The sequence below is a fragment of the Colletotrichum godetiae genome (assembly GCF_030913485.1).
Source record: "Colletotrichum godetiae strain CBS 193.32 chromosome Unknown BDP55scaffold_22, whole genome shotgun sequence".
Classification (NCBI taxonomy): domain Eukaryota; kingdom Fungi; phylum Ascomycota; class Sordariomycetes; order Glomerellales; family Glomerellaceae; genus Colletotrichum; species Colletotrichum godetiae.
In genome coordinates this window covers 286,376-307,213 of record NW_026851270.1, presented here as the reverse complement: position 1 = coordinate 307,213, position 20,838 = coordinate 286,376, and the positions used below count along the sequence as shown (strand labels likewise).

Below are 20,838 nucleotides of genomic sequence, written 5' to 3'. Positions count from 1 at the left end.
GTAAACAAGACAATGCTTCTTCTTCTCTATGGACGACTACGCTTTGGCCGTTTCGTTTCATCTACTAATTATGTACTTGCTTTGAAGAGACAAAAGGTCCGCACGTAGACGACCCTCTAATCCTCAGAGACGACAAAACCCCATTCATGTTCCACTCGGCCGTAGATAATATCCTCCAACCAAGACTTGATGAAGGAAGAGTACACTGAGCGCGGTGTCTTATGCCCCTCTTCAGTGACCGTCATCGGAAACTGGATCTCGGTATCCCCATACTTGATCATAGAGACCGGAGTAACGAACATCTGCAACAAAAATGTTAGCGGAGGGGACTTGTGATTCTAGACAAAGAGAGGTCAGACTTACGGCAGTACCAGAGACAAACGCCTCAACCAGCCGACCATCCTCATACGCTTCCACAACCTCGCCCATGGTAAACGGACGCTCAACAACCTCCAGCGGAGCCAGCTCAGTACCACCCGCCAAACCCCCCGTCAGCCTCTCCCTCGCAATCTCCAAAACACTCCTCCGAGTGACACCATCCAGAATAACCTCCGTATCCAATGAACTAGTCACAAGCTCAAACCCCTCACCCTCCTTCCTCCTCCACACAACAAAGAAATTACTCGCCCCGGCCTCCGTAACAACCCTCTCCTCCCCAAACAACCACAACGTCTGGCTACACCCCCTCTCCTTCGCCTTCGCATGCGAAACCATAGCAGGCCCATAATTCGCACCCACCTTGGCAGACCCGAACCCACCGGGCCAGGCACGAATATGTTCGGGGCTGCTGGCGAGTAACTTGATGCCCGGGTGCGGCTGGCCCGAAGAAGCCTGCGGGAAGAGCGCGGCGAAGAGGAAGAAGAGGGCTTCGGGGGGCTGGTTTATACCCAGCGCGGAGCCGCTTCCGACCATGGCGGGGCGGATGTAGAGGTTTGTGCCGGGGTCTGGGAGCCAGCGTGGGCATTCTGTTGCGAGGAAGTTTGTGATGATTTGGAGGAGGGCGGAGGGGTTGAAGGAGGGGAGGCCTACGCGGGCGTTTGATTTGAGGAGGCGGGCACAGTTGAGGTCGGGGCGGAAGAGGCGGAGTTTGGAGTCGTGGCCTCGGTCGGCTTTCATCCCTTCCTGATGAGGGTGTTAGTTGTTGTAGGTACTGTATAACGGGAAGAAATGGACTTGATTGTTTGGAGAGGGTTCATCATGTTGGAGTACTTGGACTTACAAAAGACTCGGTGGCATAGTGCAGGACACTTGCTGTTGGCTCCAAGGCGATCTTGCCGTAGGGGCTCATCACGGGTGTTCCCCAGCCAGTTTGCATAGACCATCGGACTTGGACCATGTGTGCCGTGGTGTAGTTCTGGCCGAGTCTCACGGGATCGTGGGCATCTGGAACTGGAAGTTGGTCTTTCTCGGGTACAAGCTCCTTGAGCATCTCGGAGGCGTCCAGTTCCGTATATTGGCGTTCATTGTCGTACTGGCCACTCGCTTTTTGCAAGGTTGCTGAAGAGGTACTGGTTGCACCGGGACTCATCTTGTGGTATTGAATGCTGGGTGAAAACGAAGATGAATATGAAGATTGTATATAAGTGTAGCGAGATAGCGTTTAAATGTGAACTAGGGCTCGATTTCGCGATGGTTGAAGGGATTTTGCGCTCCCTTTAAGATCTAGAGGTGTTCTGTTGTTCATCCAAGCTGTAAATGGAGAGCGCTTATCCATATTCTTGTAATCACGAGATTTGACATCATAAGTATTCTTGTATTACCTGACTTCACTCTCTAGCACGCGCTGGAGCTCAATTGTCGCGAAGGCAAGGTAAGATGAGCTAGACACGCTGAATCTGAACGATGTTGAAATTACCCAATACGGTAAATGAGAACGAGCACGCTAAATAGTCTCCACACCGATCGGTCCACGACCGGAGGCCCACCGACCGGCGCCTATCATCCTGCAGAAAATTTCACACAGAAATTCTCGGCGATGGGACCTGCATGTCATCGGATACCGAGCCCGCATCCCGAGATCCTCCCACCCTAGGAAAGTTGAGTCATCATTGGCGAACACAACTAGGCGTTCCCGATTTCCTATTATGGTATTTCTACAAAGTCAATGCTCCAGCCCCGCTTACACCGCGAATAAATCTCGACCGAGAATTTGTCAGGGTCCATCTCCTCATCCTCGCTCGGCGTAGCGTCCGTCTCGAGATCGATCAGTCGCACCTTGATAATCTCCCAATTATAGCGCGAGCCGCGACGAGTGTACTCCTGGTCGACGTAACTCAACACCCGGTGCGCGTGCCGCACGTTCCAGATGCCCTCCCTATCGCGCGGGAACCCGGCGATCCAGTTCTTAACCCAGTCTTTGACCTCCTGCTCCTCGGACATGTAGTAGCAGTTCATCATTGCCGCCACCATGCCGTGGGAGTAGGTGTTGACGGCCGCGCAGGAGGCATAGGGAACGCCTGCTGCGAGGCGGAGGACGAGGAGGACAATTTTCTTGGCGTTGGGGGGCAGCTGGCGCACTGCGCCTGGGAGATATCTGGTTTCTAAGCGGAGGAGGGACACGAGGTAGTGCATGAAGGTTGTTGCTGCCTTGACGGGCTCAGGGGCGTACGGGATGCTGAGGGGTCTGATGGAGATGCCGGGCCCTTCTGCGTCTTCGTTGTAAGGGCTTGCAGTGTGCTCGTGTAGAGGCGGCACGTCGCAGTCAGGAAGAGTCCTCCGCCAGGCTTTCAGTTCCTGGATGAGGCCTTCTGCTTGTTCTCGCCAGTGAAGGTCATGTTGTGGGTTGCTCCTCCACTCTTCTTCCAACTTGATGACCCGCGGGAGGATGTAAAGTAGCCTGTCAGCCGAGTGCGGAGAGTTTACTAGTGATCTGCTTAGGGAGTCCGAAACGTCGGGGGATGCTATGCTGTATCGTACAGAGTATGCTCTATCAAAGATGTCTAGGAGGGCGGCGATTCTCGAGAATGATCTGATTAGCGACTCTCCCACGGGTGAATCCTGCACACGGTTCAGGTGTTGGGATAAGAAGGTGACCGCAGCGCGGCTATGGATGTACCACAACTTCATCTGGCCTCTCTGCAGTTCAAAGTTGGCCAGCAGCAAGAGAGTCGCCAGCCATGAGATTGCATTGTCTTGGTTCGGCGGACAGCCTGTAGCGACCCCCTCATCGTCGAGCTGTGCCATCCGTACCGTGCCGAGGGCAGTAACGAAGTGGTCAAGGGCTTGCAGTGCCGCCTTGCTACCCAGCGCTTCATTTGGCCTTGCCTGAGAAATGTCCAGTGCCGCTAGGGCCAGTGCAGCGTGGAAGAAGGCCTTATCGAGATGGTCGGCCTGTAGGATATCGTTGAGCGACAAAATTGAGAGGGTACCGTACGGCGAAGTATCCGTGAAATGATGGTAAATACCATGTCTTCGGCGAACTTGGCGCTCTCCAACAAGCCGACTGGGATTGTTGGCACTGAAGTCAACTGTCGATTCGCTTGTTCTGATTGTCGTTGTCGCAGCAAAGGCGAGTCCATCCGCGGGTATGCCGGCGTGGAGCTTAGAGTGGCTACGTCCCCGTAAGGGGTGTTTGTCCCATCATTCGTATTGTCATTATCCTCTCCACCAAGCGCTTCATCAGTTTGGACAGTTGTGTCGCCAAACGACGCGTAGAAAGAGGGCGCGTCAACACAACTTGGATTGCTAGGCAGCGGAGAATCCTGGAGAACCCCTCCAGATATCAGGGCGAGTGATGTTGCTGCCTCATAGCGGGACAACTCTTGTGAGTCGTCAAAGATTTCGTGGCTTTCGTTGGCTGAGTGGAAGGTCTCGTCTCCTGGTGTCGTAATTAACCCACCAACTTGGTGCGACTGCGCTGCCGGCTCTACAGTTTCCGGGGCATGCGACGATGACGATGGCTCACTGGAAGCTGGCGTTTGTGCCTTTTCCTTGCGTTTTCTCCCATGCTTCTGCTTCAGCAGATCTGTCTGGTCTTTGAACTTGATTGGTGTTGCATAACCGCCGCACTCGAGATTGAGTCTTGTGCACTAGATGTAGCCAGAGTCAGAGCCAAAACTTAAAAACAGTGGCGAGACGTTGACTTGCGTTGTTACAATGAGGCTTTCTTTCATCGCATTTCGACCTGCGGGTGCGACAGGTCACGCAGCCGGTGCGATCGCGAGTCGTAACATTGCGCTTTCGGATGCCGTGATCGACCATAGACACAAGGCATACGATCTGGAGAGCCCTCAAACACGAGATCTCAGACAATGGCCTCTTATCTGATACGATGCGTGTTATCTTGCTGCAAATGAGGCCTGACAACAAAATATGCGGATTGGGAGAAGTTGGTTGGGGGCAAGCGTCGTTCAAGATTGCCCTTTTAGGGTGCTTGGGTCCCCGCAGCAAAATTGAGTCAGGCGATTTCCCGCTAAATCGGACACCTTGTCACCCTGCACACCTCGGTACGGGACCGTCATCGGTGCTGACAGGCCGGATGGTCGTTGGTTTACGGGAGCGGCAGATCTCGAGGAGAGATGCGACAATGTCGGTACAGAAACACTGGAGATTGTGAGCGAAAATGCCCAGCGATCGATCTGAACGACTGGCTGATCTATTTTGAACATTTCTTCGGGTCCGGGTCTGAGAGAAGCGGCGTCGGTTCTGAAGCCATGCTTCCCAGTGTTGATCAGCCCGGTCGTGGAACACCAACACTCAAAGTCTTCATCTTGACGAAGCAGAATGCACCTGTCTTGACTTCTCGCCAGCTGCTGCTTCTCGAAACCTTCGCTTGCCCTGATCGCCCAACACGTGAGATTTCGATTATTCAATGCCCATGTTATATATGGGAATGCCGGCAGAGAGATTCTAGCTCGCTCGATGACCTTTTTCTGTCACAGCTCTAAGGAGCAAGAGCAGGCAAGAGTAAAGAGAAGATGCAATACCCGTAGTCTGCTTGTTCTGGTAGGTAGACAGACCCGTTGTCCGGCAGTCGACTTGTCAGGCAAGCGTAGCTGGATGCCCACCCGCACATACGATCGCAGGCCCGAACAAGCAAGATGACAGATGAACGCAACCTCATTCGGTAAAAAAGAGGAACGGGGGGGAGCCAAAGTTTCTGCTCTTGAATCCCGAGATCGACGCAGTCCCCATTGTCGGCGTCGGAGTCTCGCCTGAAATCGCGGCGCGGGAGCAGCCGCACATCGGGACGAACGGCACCACGGGGCTTATCGTATGCAAAGAGGAAAAGTGGGTAAGGAGTTCGGGATCCAGAGTGTCTTAGTGAGAGCAATGTCGTCAAGGGTGCCCGTAGAAGAAAAAGTCTTCCTCAGCTGAAGTGCCCTGTCCCAAGTACCGAAAACGAGCGATGGAATTGGCGCGAGTCGAGCCTTGTTGGTTTGGTTTGGTTCTGGTTGCCGAGAGGTCCGGCGGGCATTCCGTCACTGCCTTCAGTTGGGCTTGGTGAGTCGCGACTGCCGTCTTTGGGAGATAACGGAACATCGACGTCATTGCGCGCTCACTGATTGATGACTCAGCTCCACATTTCTGCCCCACAGCACCCCTGAAAAAGCCAAGGCAATTGGAGCTGGGCAGCTAGCTGGGGCCTGGGGGGAGCTATGGGAGCAATGACGACGGAGGAGAGAGCAGTACTCCGTACCTTCCTGCCCGTTTATTACTCCTTGGCCAGCCACATTTCTGTCTGTTTGCGTATCACCTTCAATCGCAGCACAATTTCTTCTTTTTTCTTCAGGAATATCGTCAGGAAAATCTCCGCTCTAAGAAAGAAAAAAAAAAATGGCATCAAAAACATCACAATCGGAACTCCCGACCTTCTCACCAGTCGACTATGGAAAGTTCTTTGGCGCAGGCGCTCTCGCGGCGACCCTCACCCACGGTGTAAGCTGGAACCACCACAACAGATGACCGACGTCTCCCACTTCGCAGATGCTCACACTCACCACAGGCCGCGACACCAATCGACGTCGTCAAGACGCGAATCCAAGTCGACGACGCAATGAAGGGCCTCAACATGATCAACGCAGGCCGCACAATCGTCGCAAAAGAAGGCGCCTCCGCCCTCCTCACCGGCTTCGGCCCCACCGCCGTCGGCTACCTCGTCCAGGGCGGCGGTAAATTCGCCGGCTACGAGTTCTTCAAGAAGCAATTCATCACCCTCGCCGGCGGTCCCGATAAGGCCGTCGACAAGCGTACCGCAATCTACCTCGGCGCTTCCGCCACCGCCGAATTCTTTGCCGATATCCTGCTGTGCCCGCTTGAGGCGACGCGTATTCGTCTTGTTTCCCAGCGCGGCTTCGCGACGGGCTTGGGGTCCGGGTTTATGCGTCTTGCGCGCGAGGAAGGGTTCAAGGGGTTCTATTCTGGCTTTGTGCCGTTGCTGTTTAAGCAGGTGCCGTACGCCATTGGCCAGTTCTCTGTGCATGAGGCTGCTGTCGAGGTGATTTACCGGTCCATGGGACCTGAGAGGAAGGCCAAGATGACGCAGCTGCAGTCTACTGGTGTGGAGCTTGCGTCTGGTGTCGTTGCTGGTGTAGCGGCCGCTGTGCTCTCGCATCCTGCCGATACGCTGCTCTCTGCCATCAACAAGGGTGCAGGCGACCCGAAGCAGGGCGCCACGAGCCGCATGTTCCAGCTTGCCAAGGAGTTTGGCCCCAAGAGGCTGCTTCTTACCGGCCTGGGACCCCGTATCGTCATGACGTGCGGTCTGGTTGCTGGTCAATTCGTCATTTACGCGCAGTGCAAGACGTTGGTTGGCGCGCCTGCGGGTATTGAGATTCACAAGGAGGAGTCTTTGTAAGAAAAAGTCTAGAAAGATCTAAAGTGTCAAGAGGATAGACAGACTTTAGGTATTGGCTGGCGTTTGGGTGCATTGGTTCTGGCCGGTTAGAGCGCGTAGATGAGCGACTGCTTAACTATTTACACTTCATTAATCACATCTCATTTGTTGAAGTTGCTGCAGTGCCTTTTGTCTCTGTCTCTGTTCTGGCGGTTTGTTTAACACCTGCTCATTGTTCACGACGCGATTGAAAGCCTCTCTTCGGCCAATCCTCCGCTGCATAATACCGCCGATCCTAGGCCACAGGTCTCGCGTGTTTCGCAAGCTAAAGTCGCCATCGTATCCACGGAATGCGCGGATAGCACGGATTGCCTGCGACCCTTTTTCTGCAGTACCAGGGGTGGTGACTCAGTTCACCGTGACTGTGAATCGCTTGGATCGCCAAACAGTGGCCGACATTTCTTTACCTCCTGGTTGGCGACATGTTGGTGACAGCTGACATGAGATCTGAGGCTATCGCGATCCCCAAGGAAGGAAACCACCACTTGAGGTCAACGTGAGCTAGTGTCCCACCTCCAGCAAGCACGTTCATAGGGCAAAGGGCACACTTTGCATAATGGCCAACTCAGAATTAAGCTTCAATAAAGTCAACATCATCTCGCATTCAAACATCAGACTGAGTAGCACCGATGATCCGGAGAACCTCTCCTCTGTGCTAGGTTATTTTCATCTGAGAACGAACTTGACGCGCCTAATCTGTGAATAGGTTTCGATGTCCAGACAATATTCCACTTATCTGACCAACTATAGCCCACCACCAAGACGTTGACTCTGTGTCCGCCACTTAACGCTGATGTACTCTGAAGGCTATGGCTTACCTTGACGGTTAAACCGGGACACAATATCAATATCTTCCTACCTTAACGGTCTATGAGCCGGGCAATAAGACCGGGCCAACGACCTCATCCCGCAACGTCCTCCTCCCTGCTTCCCTTTCTCCCTTACTCCCCTTTCCCCTCGCCCTCTTTACAGGCTTCGTATATGACGCGACCTCAGTAGTCGTAGGTTGACCAAAAACAACAAGATGCTCGCCAAACTCCTCTCCCTGCTGACCATCAGCACAACCCTAGCATCCGCTGCCTCCTACCAACTCCGCACCTACGCCCCCTCCGAACCAAAAGTCCACGACAAGCTAGTCAACGTCGAAGATGAACGCTTTTGGATCGGCCTCGAGAGACCGACGACATGGTGCCCTGACTTCAGCGGCGCAGCCTGCCCAGAAGGCAACACCACTGTCGTAGACGGCGTCTTTGGCAGGCTCAAGGTCTGTTTTCCCTTCCTGATCAGCGTCGCTCCCGTCTCCTTCCATGCCTTCTCTACCATAACTTTACCTCGACTAACACCGCGCCCTCAAGTCCATGATGTCCCACGGCCAACTAGTCTACCTCGACCCCTTTGGCGTAATAAGCTACACCGCAGGCGACGCCCGCACCTGGATGACCATGCCCGGCGGCTCCAACGTCAACTGCTTCAACACCGTCATGATCTGGGACCCCAAGGACGCGACCAAGAAGCTCCGGCTGCTAAAGTTCATTAACCTCGGCGACCCGGCCGCGTCCGCGAGGCCGTTTTTCTATTCGTGTCCGATGGAGGGCAAGAAGTACTCGTTTGTAAGGGTGCGGTGGACGTCGCAGCATGAGCATCGGGAGTGGGGTGTTGATTGGGACAGTCAGTGTACGGCTATGGAGGGGTTGATTCTCGTGGAGAGTAAGGTTGAGATTGGGGCGTATCAGTATGTTTGATTCCTCGGTCAGTGTTGTGACGGGGGAGGGTGGGCTGGTGTGGTGAAAAGGGGTGCATGGAGTTACGGCAATGCTGTAATGACTGATGTTAATCATTCGAGACTTTGTGCGCCGCGATGGGGATCTCCAGTTTACTCAGCCACGTGAAAAGCACATATTTTACAATTTCATGTCAGTCTGAACTTTAAGCTACACATACATTCATCACACCCGACCTCCTAATCCAGAACAAGCTCAAACTCAAAATCCTTGCTCTTGAGCTCATACGCCGGCAGCGTCGCCGGTCCACAGGACCCGGTCCCAAGACCGTGATGCGCCCAGTCCAGCCTGACGACCGTATCCTCTCTCTTGCGCTTATACAGCTCGTACGGGTGCTTGCACTCGTCCAGGTCCTTGGTGGTGTAGTGCATGGCCGAGAACGAGGCGCCTTCCAGATCGCCGAAGCGTGCGCGGACGAGACGCTCAGCGGGCTTGCTCTCGTCGACGATGCCGCTCTCTTCATCGGGCAGCTGTCCGCGGAACTCGACCCACCGGACGTCGGTCCTGTTACCGCCGTCCTGCGGGAACTCGTAGTCTACAAAGAGGTCGTCGACCGTCTCCTCCCAGTTCCCGAACGCCTGCGCCATCTTCTTATCCGAGTAACTCTCGCCAGGGCCGCGACCCCACCACGCGACCTTGTCCACGGCCTTGAGGCCGAACGTCAAGCCGATGCGGGCAAAGGTATCCGGCACCAGCGGACCGCTAGGCTTACCCTTGATCTTGATGTAGACAGCCTCGCCATGGAAGGTGAAGGTGGTGTAGGTGTCGACGCCCCAGGCCAGAACGGGCGGCGCAATGCGTGAGTGGACGTTGACGACGAGGCCGTGCTTCTCCTTGCGCCACTCTACGCGCTTGATGTTGTGACTTGTCTGGTGGAGTCTGCGGTCCTCCCACTGCTGTCCGAAGCGGCCGCCGCGGTCGTTGTCGGTGAGGGCGCGGTAGAAGTCCATGACGAAGGGGGAGGTGAGGAGCTCGAGATGCGGGCGGGAGGCCTTGCGCCAGGAGGTGAGGGTGCCGAGTTGGAGGTCGAGGCCCCAGGTGGAGAGGCCTGTTGCGGAGGTGATGGAGAGGAGGGAGGGGGAGGTTTGTTGGATTGTGGGGACGGGGTCGAGGAAGGGGTTCGACAGGGAGGAGAGGATCGTGGACATGGAGGGGGGTTTGGAGAGTGAGAGCTGGCCGAAGGCGACGCGGTGGCCTTGCTTGGCCCAGTTTGTACCTTTGGCGAGGAAGAAGTCGATGTGGAGGTAGGCTTCGGCGGTGAGGTTCTTGGGGAGGCCTTTGATCTTGAGGTGGGCCTTGGTGTGAGGTTTGATGCCTGCGATGTGTTAGCTGGGCTGGATACCATGGAATGGGGAGAGGTGACAGAGGGAGCAACAAACCCTTGGGGATTTCCACCTCCTGATCACCGCCGATGACCATACCGTCGGCAACAATATGCCAGGTGGCGGTGAGATGGTCCAAAGATACGATATCGTAGCGGTTGATGATAGTGACTTCGTTGTCTTTGATCTCGAGCGTTTGGACGGGCTCAATGGCCTTGCCGTACTCGACCAAGCCTGGGGTGGGTGTGTGATTGGCGAAGCAAAGGCCGTCAAAGACAAAGTTGTAGTCGTTGGGAACGTCACCAAAGTCGCCTCCGTAGCCCATGTACTCCTCGCCATCATCATTCTTGGTACGTAGACCCTGTAAACTGTCAGTATGTGATCAAGTGGTATGCCAGATAGGTATCTTACGTGGTTGGCCCATTCCCAGACGAAACCTCCCATCAGGCGCGGGTACTTGTAAAAGGCGTCAATATACTCCTTGATACCGCCGGGCCCGTTGCCCATGGCGTGAATGTACTCGCAAAGCACGAGCGGTTTAGCCCAGTCCTTCTGCGATGCCGTGTTGATAATATCGTCGGCAGAGGCGTACATCCTGCTGTAAATATCCGCCGTCGAAGCATTCCAATCGCCCTCGTAGTGAACGAGCCGGGACTTGTCGATGCTCTTGATCACGTCATACATGTGTTGGTGATTCCGTCCGTAAAAGGACTCATTGCCGAGGGACCACATGATGACCGAAGCGTGGTTCTTGTCGCGCTGGACCATCTGCCTCGCGCGATCCTCATAGGCCTCCCTCCAGTCCGGGTTATCTGTGGCCCAGCTCTCGCCCGCGTTGCCGAGGACGCCGAAGCCGTGACACTCGAGGTCGGCCTCATCAAGGATCCAAATACCGAGCTCGTCTGCCAGGTCGTAGAGGCGCGGATCGTTAATGTAGTGCGAGGTGCGGATGCCGTTGACGTTGAAGTGCTTCATCAGGAGCAGGTCACGCTTCAAGAAGTCGTAAGGCACGGCACGGCCCGAGTCCGGGTGGTGCTCGTGACGGTTGACGCCGCGGATCTTGATGGGGTTGCCGTTGATGCTGAAGACCCCCTTGATCAGCTCGGCGCGGCGGAAACCCACACGCTGGACCAGGCTGCACTTTTTGAAGTTGAGGACCAGGGTGTAAAGGTACGGAGTCTCGGCCGTCCACTTGTGCGGGTTCTTGACGCGGATGTCGAAGCTATTGTGTCGGTCAAAGATCTTCATGTCCTTGGCGATAAGCTTGCCGTCGGCGTCGAGGAGCTTCATATCGACGTACGCGCCCTGGCTCATCTCGACGTCGACCTTCAAGGTGGCGTCCTTGTAGTCATCGTCGAGCAGGGTGTGGACGTGGTAGTCAATGGGATGGAATTTGGGGAAAGCGTGGAGGAAGACATCTCTGAAGATGCCGCTGAGCCACCACTGATCCTGGTCTTCGAGGTAGGTGCCATCGCATCTCTGGTAAACCTCAACAGCGAGCAGGTTGTCCTCGCCGACCTTGACAAAGTCCGTGACGTCGAATTCGCTGGGGTTTCGAGCTCCCTGAGAATAGCCGACTTCCTTGCCATTGACCCAGACAGTGAAGGCAGAGTCGACACCCTCGAAGCGCAGTCTCAGCTGGTGATCCGCAAAATCATCACCAACTTTGAAGGTCGTCACATGTCGGCCGCATTCATTGTCATCGTAGGGGATGTTAGGCGCATCAACGGGCCATGGGAAGTTGAGATTGGTGTATTGAGGGCCCTTGCCGTAGCCCTGGCATTGCCACATGCCGGGTACGACGATGTCATCCCACTCTGAGGTGTCATAGTCGGTCTTATAAAAGTCCCGGGGTTCATGGAAGGGCGATGTGGTCAAGTGGAATTTCCATTTTCCAGACAGAAGGAGGGACTTGGACTTGGAGGTATCCCTGGTGAGGGCATCCTCCTCGGTGTTGTACAGGAAGAAGTAGCTCCGTGGTGGAAGGGTGTTGCGATGGAGCACTTTGAGGTTGCTCCAATCAGGGAGGCTCTTAGGGAACGAGTGAACTGGAGCTTCGACAACGGTGGTGGTTGTCTCTTCTCTGGAGGGTCCGGCGGTGGATGAGCCCTCACTTGACGAGCTACCCAGACGGCGATGGCGGCCTAACTTCTCCATGTAGACACTCAGATGGAGGTCAGTCTCGGAAGAGATGTCGACGTAGTCATCGGAGATTTCGGACATGGTGGTGGTGGTGGTGGTGGTGGTAGTACAGAGCTCGGCACCGGCGACCGAGGCGGAGGGGAATGCGGATGCGGATGTGGATTCAAGGGGTGGACAAAGACGGGAACGGTGGAGACACGATCAATGGAGATGAGGAATTGACGGGGCCACGTAAGTCGGTATCTTGAGTAATAGCGTAGGTAGTGTAGTGTAGATAGCAAGTAAATTACACACGATAATGAGCTGTTGAAAGTGGGTGGAGGTTTGCAAGCGGTGACATGGAAGTTGCAGAAGTGGATGAGGAGGATGGCGATTGGAGCTTTGCAGATTGGAGCTGGGCCGATACCTTGGCCCTTTGAGGTGAGCTCTGGGCCTCTGGCACCATCTTCATACGAGCCGAGCTCCCAGGTGTCAGGATTCCAAGGTCAGGAACGTCACCTGAGCACCCGACCTGAGACGGTGCAGCGTCAGGGAGTGCGGGGGAATCACGAGGAACCAGCTGCAAGGGGAAGGATTGGGGGAAGCGGGGTAGCTGATGATTGGCCGAGGGGGCTTAGGTAATGCTTCAGAGTTGGAGTTTAAACTTGGGGGCCTGAGGACCTGAGGTTCTTTTCTTCTCTTTCTTTTTACTGAGGTCTAAAAGAGAGCAGTACGTATTGTCATGAGTAAACAAAGACGCACGTGACATGTCAGTGCCTGTTTCGTGCATGGGATTGTCGACCGAACACCTGGAGGGTCTGGGTGCCTGAGGTGGCCCTAAGCGCCGGCCGGGAGCACTTCGGATCTTCTCTACTTCTTACCTAAGCGTGCTAAGCTCCGACTGTTAGCACCTCAGGCAACATCTTCAATGGTGGGAGTTGGGACTGTTGCTATTTTCAAAGGATGAAATATCAACCGCTCTACGCATCATCAGACACCCAATTCTAGCCTCCCGAATCCTCTGCGTTACACGACCAGTTCGCTCTCTGTTCTAGACCAAGTCCCGAGTCATGCTGGGACTCCATCCGAGAATTTCTCCATTCCTGCCTCGTGTCCAGCGACCAATCCTCTGCTTCTCCTCATGAAGCGGTACGTTCCGCCAGGGTCCAACATTCCAATCCCCGGACCCGCAATTCCCCAGTCGGGGCTAGCGCCGAACTGTGGCCTCGGCCTTCAACCCCGTCTGGGGTTCGGGGGAGTCTCTCCACCCGGACTTTGTTCCTCCTTTTCCCGAGCTTTTTTTTTTTCTTCTTCCCTCTCTTATTTTACCTCTATTTGTATTACGGTGTACCCAACCACTTTGTATGGGCTATTAGCTTCGGCATTCTTCCGTGTGGCATGCTTGACAGTACGGATATTCTCCTAGAGCCTAGAGACTAGCGAGTGTGGCCCAATGTTTGAAATGTTTTGGCTTGCGGCAACACGACTTCGATCGTACTGCGCCGCATCCGTCACGGCCTAGACTTGCTCCAGAGTAGCGCGACGGGCATTTTTGCCGGGCATCGTGCCGGGACTGCATCGGCCTGCCGCCGCCACCATCTCTCTCTTCCGTTGGTTCGACGTGCCTTGGCTGACGCTGCTCATCACATATTAAACCCGGAAACTGGCGCGTGGCATGTCCATTTTGAGCTGGCTTCCCCTCACTAGCAAGTTGCAACCCATCTCGGTTCTCTCGTGCTGCCTTGCATCTGACATTGACATGGATAACCACACGAATCACACGTCGCATTCTGAATTTCCGCCACTCTAGGGCTCAAACTCTTCTCCGATAGCTGGGGTTGAAATCCGGGCGAGATGGGGTAACCATGAGGAGGCGAAGTCGTGCGGAGGAGGTCCGTCTTTCAAAGTTGGCGCCGTCTGTGACCAAGTGCTAGAGCAGCCGTTGAATCGCTAGTAACGACTTACGAACGAAAGAACGGATCATATCATATCCTTTCTTCTTATGCCCCATCGAGACGCCGCAAGACTCCGCTAGAATATCGTCCACGTGCCGCGGCTCCGTCTTCCCCGTGTAAACCAGCCCATTGCCTGGTCGTCTCCCGGTAGGTGGGGAACCACCACCCACGTTAACCCCATATCCTAGGGACTGGGGGCCGCCGAGTCTACGGTGTGGGAGGCCGCAAGATGGGGAAGCTCCTCATGTAACGGTAGTTCGAGGATGGATACCGACCCGTTGGTTGGACCATCGTTGACAAGCGTCCCTGTCTGTTGATCCCATGCCTTGCTCAGATTTTCCTCCTCCTTATAAAGAATCGGCCCATCCCGCGCATCTCTCGCGCGCGCGTCTGCTCTCCTCAGTTGCCTCCCCTTCGAGCAAAATAACAGAAACGAGCGCGCTGCGGTTCAGTGCCCAATCCCCGAGCCACAATGGCAAAACTCGAAGACGAATTTAAAGGCCAGGCGGAAGTCGAACATGACAATGAGCCGCCCGCGTACGATGAGAAGGCCGCCGTCGGCGAGGTGAAGGAGATCAATGCCGCCTCTGTCGCGTTGGCTGCCGCCATGGCGGAGCAGCAAGTCAACTGGTGGTCGCCCAACATGATCAAGTTGTATGGCATCATGGCAATCGGCTATCTTGTAAGGCTTCCCGGGCCCCTTTTGTTGATTGAGATGAGCTAATCATTTTGCCCTCGTCAGGTTTCGACCATGAACGGCTTCGGTAAGTTTACACGCCACCCAGTGAACCGAATGTAGCTTCACCAGCTAACGCTATTTCTCAAGACTCGTCCCTCATGGGAGCGATCAACGCAATGCCACCCTACCAAGAGACCTTCGGACTCTCGAGCGCCGGCTCCACAACTGGCATCGTCTTCATGATCTACCAAGTCGGCCAAATCTGCAGTTTCCCGTTCTGTGGTATGATTGCAGATGGCTGGGGTCGAAGACTCTGCATCTTCGTCGGCTGCTTCATTGTTCTCATCGGCACAGCTATCCAAGCACCTGCCAATCACCTGGGACAGTTTGTGGCAGGCCGATTTGTCCTCGGCTTTGGAGCTTCTCGTATGTCGTGTCCCTTTCCGCCAAAGCCCATGCAACCCCCAATCTCTAACATGACATAGTTGCCTCCGCTGCCGGACCTGCTTACGTCGTTGAGCTGGCGCATCCTTCCGCTCGTGGAACCATGGCTGGTCTTTACAACAACTTTTGGTGGCTTGGAAACATTCTGGCTGGTTGGACTACCGTGAGTAACGCCATCTTGTATTGCCGGGGGCCAAGCATCCTAACCGATCATGATAGTACGGAGCGAACTACCACGTCAAAACAAGCTGGGCATGGCGAATCCCCACCGTCGTCCAGGCTGGTATGCCCGCAGTAGTCATGATATTCATCATGTTCTTCCCCGAAAGCCCTCGATGGCTCATCTCAAAAGATCGTGCAGAGGAGGCGCTCGCCATCTTGGCCAAGTACCACGGTGACGGAGACGTGAACTCGCCCATCGTGCAGCTCCAGTACCACGAAATTATCGCGGATCACCGCTCGACTACCGACGAGAACCCCTGGTGGCAGATGAAGGAGCTCTTCAACACCAAGGCCCGCCGTTACAGACTTTTCATGGTCATTGCCATGGCTTTCATCGGCCAGTGGTCGTAAGTGACACCCTCTACCAGCGACTTCACAGCGTTCACCGATAACTAACCATGCCTTAATTACAGCGGAAACAACGTCGTATCCTACTTCATGCCTGAGATGTTCAAGCAAGCCGGCATCACCGACGACAACACCCAACTGCTTCTCAACGCCATCAACCCAATCTTCTCCATGATCGCCGCCATCTGGGGCGCGACCCTCCTTGACAGGCTCGGTCGCCGCTTCATGATGTTGGCTGGCTTGGCCGGCTCGCTCGCCTCCTACGTCATGCTCACGGCCTTCACCGCCGAGTCGGCGAACCACAAGAACCTCTCGTACGGCGTTATTGTCTCCATCTACATCTTCGGAATCTGCTTCGCCTGGGGTTTCACGCCGCTTCAGACGTTGTATGCCGTCGAGTGTCTCGAGAATCGCACGCGCGCTAAGGGATCTGGACTTTCATTCCTGTTCCTTAATGTCGCTATCATGATCAACACCTATGGTATCTCCGTCGGTATGGAGAAGATTGCATGGAAGCTGTACCTCGTTTACATTGCTTGGATTGTAAGTTCATGCCTACCCTCTTGGAGATTAACCTCATTATTCGGTTGCTGATAACTTTTAGTGCATTGAAATGGCAATCATTTACTTCTTCTTCGTCGAGACTGCTGGAAAGACACTGGAAGAGCTCAAGTCCATCTTCGAGGCTCCCAACCCCAGGAAAGAGTCTACCAAGAAGACAAAGGTTGCTGTCGACGAGGCTGGGAACGTCATCAACGTCGGTGCCACTACTTCTGGTATCTAAGTGACATTGTACTGAGTGCTTCCGTTGGTGGCTCGGCTTTGAATCCCATAATGACCTACATCCAGCCATTCATCGTGGGAAGAAGGAAAGAAGCAGGAAGAGAAGACATGAGAGATGAGATAATGGAATGAAGGAAGAGATGACACAGAGTATAGAGACACTGGGTTACTTGTCGACCCAGCTACTCTCTTGCTTGACACTTCTTCCACGATACCCCCTATGTTATATACCAACCACTACGTTACCCCGCATCTGATGGGCTTTTTGAAGAAAAATATGTTTTTGGAGTATCCGTCGCGTCATTCGATTTTCACTTGGAATACCTGACTGACTCCTGTCACTGCATTCGTTCCGTACCAGACTTGGTATGAATGTTACACCGAGCCATGCCACCCCACCACCACGCATTCCCGATGGGGATCCGCCAATCGAATCTCGTTATTCCCGCCGTCTGGGCGAACACACCCCTCGTCTTTCTTCCCAATTCATCTCTTCTCAACTCAGCCATCTACCGCTTCCCGCTTCTGGCCAGGTCCCATGCTCTCCACAATGCGCCCGTGGGAAAAGCAGATCCTTTGGGATCCGAATCTTGGGACTAGGCCCGTCCGTCTTGCAGCCTGCAGACCTCGACTGCCTGGTAACAAGTGCACCGCGGCTGACAGGAGCGAGCCGACCTCACGGGAATGACGGGACGCGTCCCTGGCGGCTTTCTGGGGATTGGAGAACCAAGTCCAAGGGACCAGCTGTCTGCCTTGCATCACGCCATGGCGGTAATTGCAGACCGCGGTCATCCCACAGAAGGAGGGTAGTAACCATCATGTGATACCCCGGATGACAGGCCTCGATTTCCCTTTCAGGTAGTCACGATCTTGGGCCGAGAGGATGGATGGGATGCTTGGCTATGTACGTTGTTCCTGGGACCTGCGTGTACAAATGAGCTCGTCTACTGTGCTCCTGGCGTCCCCTCTTTCAATGACCTCCAAGCGGAAGCTTTCCTTCCTTCAACGGTAAACGGGAGTAGTGCGGCCGGCTTGTCGGGAGGCTTAGGGCCGCAACCTCATTTGACTTGGCCCTGGGTTTAGAGAGTTGATTGATGGAATTTGGGGAGTTGTAGTCTTGACTCGTCTCATTTCCGGCGCGGAGTCGCGATGAATTTGCTCAGCTTCCCCTTGTCAACTTTGTTGTCAGTCTAGTGATCCGACATGTTACTCGAGGATGCCGGCGATCCGACAGTGTGTCGAGTAGGAGAGACTCACGTTCATTTATAGTCCTGAGATGAACCACGCCTTCGTCGATCTTCCTCCTTTCTTGTCCCATCCCCGCAAGATCCTATATCACACCGTGGTTTAGATCTAGAGGTCACCTTACTGCCACCTCCCAACCTAGACAACTCGTCTTTCAAAGACAAGAAGTCCTTGGCTCAGGATGAAGTACGCCAACCTCCTCCTGGCTGCCCTCGCGGCTCCAATCCAGGCCGCCTTTACCTGGAAGAATGTCAAGATTGGCGGCGGCGGTGGTTTCGTGCCCTCCATCGTCTTCCATCCCACGACAAAGGGAGTAGCGTACGCCAGGACCGACATTGGCGGGTTGTATCGCCTCAATGCCGATGACTCGTGGACTCCAGTGACCGACGCCAACAGCTTTGCTGATGACTCTCACTGGAACCGGTGGGGCGTCGATGCTCTCGCGCTGGATCCCCAGGACGCCAACAAGGTCTTCATCGCTGTTGGAATGTACACAAACAGCTGGTATGTACAAAGATCCGTTCTCAAGTGCTTGGTAGTGTTGACGGAGATCCTAGGGACCCAAATAATGGACAAATTGCCCGTAGCTCCGATAAGGGCGCGACCTGGTCATTCACTGACCTGCCTTTCAAGGTGAGATCTGCTTCCCTCTTTCATCCCTCTCAAAACTAACATTCATCCAGGTCGGAGGAAACATGCCAGGAAGAGGAAATGGCGAGCGTCTTGCAGTAGACCCCAAGAACTCTAACATCATCTACTTCGGTGCCCGCAGTGGTAATGGACTTTACAAGAGTACCAACGGAGGTAAGTCCATACAAAAACATCTAGTTCGCTGCGCATATAATTGATATGCGTCTCACTTTCAGGCACGAGCTTCTCCAAGGTCTCCTCCTTCACCGCAGTCGGAACTTTCCGTGCCGGACCAGCCGACAACGAGTACAGCGGCGACATCCAGGGAATCAACTTTGTGACTTTTGACTCAACTTCAGCCGCTCTTAGCGGAGCTACCTCTCGCATATTCGTTGGTGTTGCTGAGAACACTACCTCATCCGTCTATGTCTCCAATGATGCTGGTTCAACTTGGTCGGCAGTTGCTGGCCAGCCTGGCAAGTATTTCCCCCACAAGGGAAGGATTCAGCCCACAGAGAAGGTATGTGATGAGAACTTTCCAAACGCCTAGCATCCAAGTAATAAAATGAACAGGCGCTCTACCTCACTTACTCGGACGGCACTGGCCCCTATGACGGTACATCGGGTTCCGTGTGGAGATACGACCTTACTGCCAACACGTGGAAGGACATCACCCCTGTTGCTCCCGGATCCGACTTGTACTTTGGTTTCGGTAAGCTGCCAGTCTTCGTTTTGCCCTGATTCGTCGACTTCATCATCATGACAGACTGCGAGAGCTTTCATGCTGACTTTGTCAAGGTGGACTGGGTCTTGATATGCAAAAGCCCGGTACCCTGGTCGTTGCTACTCTCAATAGCTGGTGGCCGGATGCGCAACTGTTCAGATCAACTGATTCTGGGGCGACATGGAAGAAGATTTGGACGTGGGGTACCGACGGCAATCAAAACTTCAGTTATGTTCAAACCAGCCCCAAGGTAAGATAGACTTTACTTGAGTCGACCCTTGAAGATGCCAGTTCATGTGCTGACTGAGACTAGGCCCCTTGGATTAAGACCAACTTCCTCGACGTCGACACCAAAGATTTGGGCTGGATGATTGAGTCCCTTGAGATCGACCCCCTAGACTCTAACCACTGGCTCTGGGGAACTGGTCTGACCATCTTTGGTGGCCATGACCTTACCAACTGGGATACAGGTGCCAAGGTGAACATCCAGTCACTTGCAGATGGAATTGAGGAGATGTCTATCCAGGAACTCGCCAGCGCCCCCGGGGGCTCAGAACTATTGGTTGCCAACTACGACAATAACGGGTTCACATTCAAGGCCAAGAGCAACCTTGACACATCGCCCCAGACCACCTGGACAAATCCGATGTGGGCAAGCTCCGTCGGCGTTGACTACGCCGGTAACAAGGTGGCCAACGTCGTTCGCGTCGGCAACACCGCAGGCACTCAGCAACTGGCTGTGAGCTCTGACGGCGGAGCTACCTGGAACATCAACTACGCAGCTGGCACGACGCAGTACGGCGGTACAGTCGCATACTCTGCCGACGCTGACACCATTCTCTGGTCGACCGCAACACTCGGGGTCCAGAGGAGCCAGAACCAAGGCTCTCTTGCCGTCGTCTCGAGCATTCCGGCTGGCGCCATCATCGCCAGTGACAAGAAGAACAACACCGTCTTCTACGGCGCCTCCGGATCCAGCTTCTACCGCTCTACCAACCTCGGCGCAACATTCGCCACCTCTGGCTCTTTTGGCTCTGCCTCTGAGATCCGCCATGTCGAAGCTCACCCAGCCAAGGCAGGCGACGTCTGGGTCTCGACCAACGTTGGAATCTTCCACAGCACCGACTACGGCGTCACCTTCACCCAAGTCTCCACAGTCCTCACCAACACAAACAAGATCGCACTCGGAAAGGGATCTGGCACCAACTGGAACCTCTACGCTTTCGGCACCGGCTCCGCAGGCCGCAGACTCTACGGCAGCGCCGACCTCGGCGCCTCCTGGACGGATCTCCAGGGCACCCAGAGCTTCGGCGCCATTGACAGCGCCAAGCTCGCCGGCTCAGGGAACGAGGAGAACTTGGTCTACGTCGGCGCCAACGGACGCGGTGCCTTTTACGCTTCTGGTGCCATTGCATCCTCCGGCGGTGGATCGACCTCTGCCGCGCAGACTTCGACTAGCAGAGCTTCGAGCTCCACGGCCGCAGTGACCTCTTCGACTTCCTCTGCTAGGTCTTCTACCCTGACGACTTCTACAACGGTCCGAACTTCGACTAGCTCTGCGCCTGCGGCCACGGCGACGAACTTGGCTCCGCAGTACGGACAGTGTGGAGGACAAGGCTGGACCGGGCCTACGCAGTGTGTGTCACCGTACATCTGCACCGTTTCGAATCAGTATTATTCCCAGTGCCTGTAAACAGTAGCGTGAGGGGCTTCTTTACAGCGAATGGAGATACAATACGATGATTTGTA

The 20,838-nt window shown here is 54.7% G+C and overlaps 7 protein-coding genes across 7 annotated transcripts; 4 read left to right on the top strand and 3 right to left on the bottom strand.

The window, feature by feature from the left end:
* Positions 1-116: 116 nt before the first annotated feature.
* Positions 117-1,429, bottom strand: BDP55DRAFT_552949 (aminotransferase; the record flags this gene model as incomplete). The annotated part of the gene is made up of 3 exons (XM_060569253.1): positions 117-302; positions 364-1,122; positions 1,220-1,429. The coding sequence occupies 3 exons, from the start codon at positions 1,427-1,429 to the stop codon at positions 117-119; spliced, it is 1,155 nt and encodes a 384-aa protein (XP_060429219.1).
* Positions 1,430-2,082: 653 nt separating this feature from the next.
* On the bottom strand, positions 2,083-4,200 carry BDP55DRAFT_694168 (fungal-specific transcription factor domain-containing protein; the record flags this gene model as incomplete). The annotated part of the gene is made up of 3 exons (XM_060577316.1): positions 2,083-3,330; positions 3,405-4,028; positions 4,087-4,200. The coding sequence occupies 3 exons, from the start codon at positions 4,198-4,200 to the stop codon at positions 2,083-2,085; spliced, it is 1,986 nt and encodes a 661-aa protein (XP_060429218.1).
* Positions 4,201-5,604: 1,404 nt separating this feature from the next.
* On the top strand, positions 5,605-6,932 carry BDP55DRAFT_664858 (mitochondrial carrier domain-containing protein). Its single transcript, XM_060574995.1, has 2 exons — positions 5,605-5,877; positions 5,945-6,932. Exons 1-2 carry the CDS (start codon positions 5,776-5,778, stop codon positions 6,794-6,796), a joined length of 954 nt encoding a protein of 317 aa, XP_060429217.1. The 5' UTR covers positions 5,605-5,775; the 3' UTR covers positions 6,797-6,932.
* Positions 6,933-7,376: 444 nt separating this feature from the next.
* BDP55DRAFT_664856 (uncharacterized protein) lies at positions 7,377-8,732 on the top strand. Its single transcript, XM_060574994.1, has 2 exons — positions 7,377-8,099; positions 8,191-8,732. The coding sequence occupies exons 1-2, from the start codon at positions 7,860-7,862 to the stop codon at positions 8,575-8,577; spliced, it is 627 nt and encodes a 208-aa protein (XP_060429216.1). The 5' UTR covers positions 7,377-7,859; the 3' UTR covers positions 8,578-8,732.
* Positions 8,733-12,591, bottom strand: BDP55DRAFT_664853 (family 2 glycosyl hydrolase). Its single transcript, XM_060574993.1, has 3 exons — positions 10,350-12,591; positions 9,996-10,299; positions 8,733-9,931 (listed from the first exon to the last, which is right to left on the bottom strand). Exons 1-3 carry the CDS (start codon positions 12,159-12,161, stop codon positions 8,796-8,798), a joined length of 3,252 nt encoding a protein of 1,083 aa, XP_060429215.1. The 5' UTR covers positions 12,162-12,591; the 3' UTR covers positions 8,733-8,795.
* A 1,895-nt stretch (positions 12,592-14,486) lies between these two features.
* On the top strand, positions 14,487-16,491 carry BDP55DRAFT_553060 (general substrate transporter; the record flags this gene model as incomplete). Its single annotated transcript, XM_060569264.1, has 7 exons — positions 14,487-14,696; positions 14,757-14,778; positions 14,841-15,119; positions 15,179-15,300; positions 15,357-15,706; positions 15,773-16,250; positions 16,312-16,491. 7 exons carry the CDS (start codon positions 14,487-14,489, stop codon positions 16,489-16,491), a joined length of 1,641 nt encoding a protein of 546 aa, XP_060429214.1.
* A 1,425-nt stretch (positions 16,492-17,916) lies between these two features.
* Positions 17,917-20,782, top strand: BDP55DRAFT_632382 (fungal cellulose binding domain-containing protein; the record flags this gene model as incomplete). The annotated part of the gene is made up of 7 exons (XM_060572417.1): positions 17,917-18,239; positions 18,293-18,368; positions 18,419-18,539; positions 18,602-18,885; positions 18,939-19,077; positions 19,164-19,339; positions 19,403-20,782. The coding sequence occupies 7 exons, from the start codon at positions 17,917-17,919 to the stop codon at positions 20,780-20,782; spliced, it is 2,499 nt and encodes an 832-aa protein (XP_060429213.1).
* Positions 20,783-20,838: the final 56 nt, after the last annotated feature.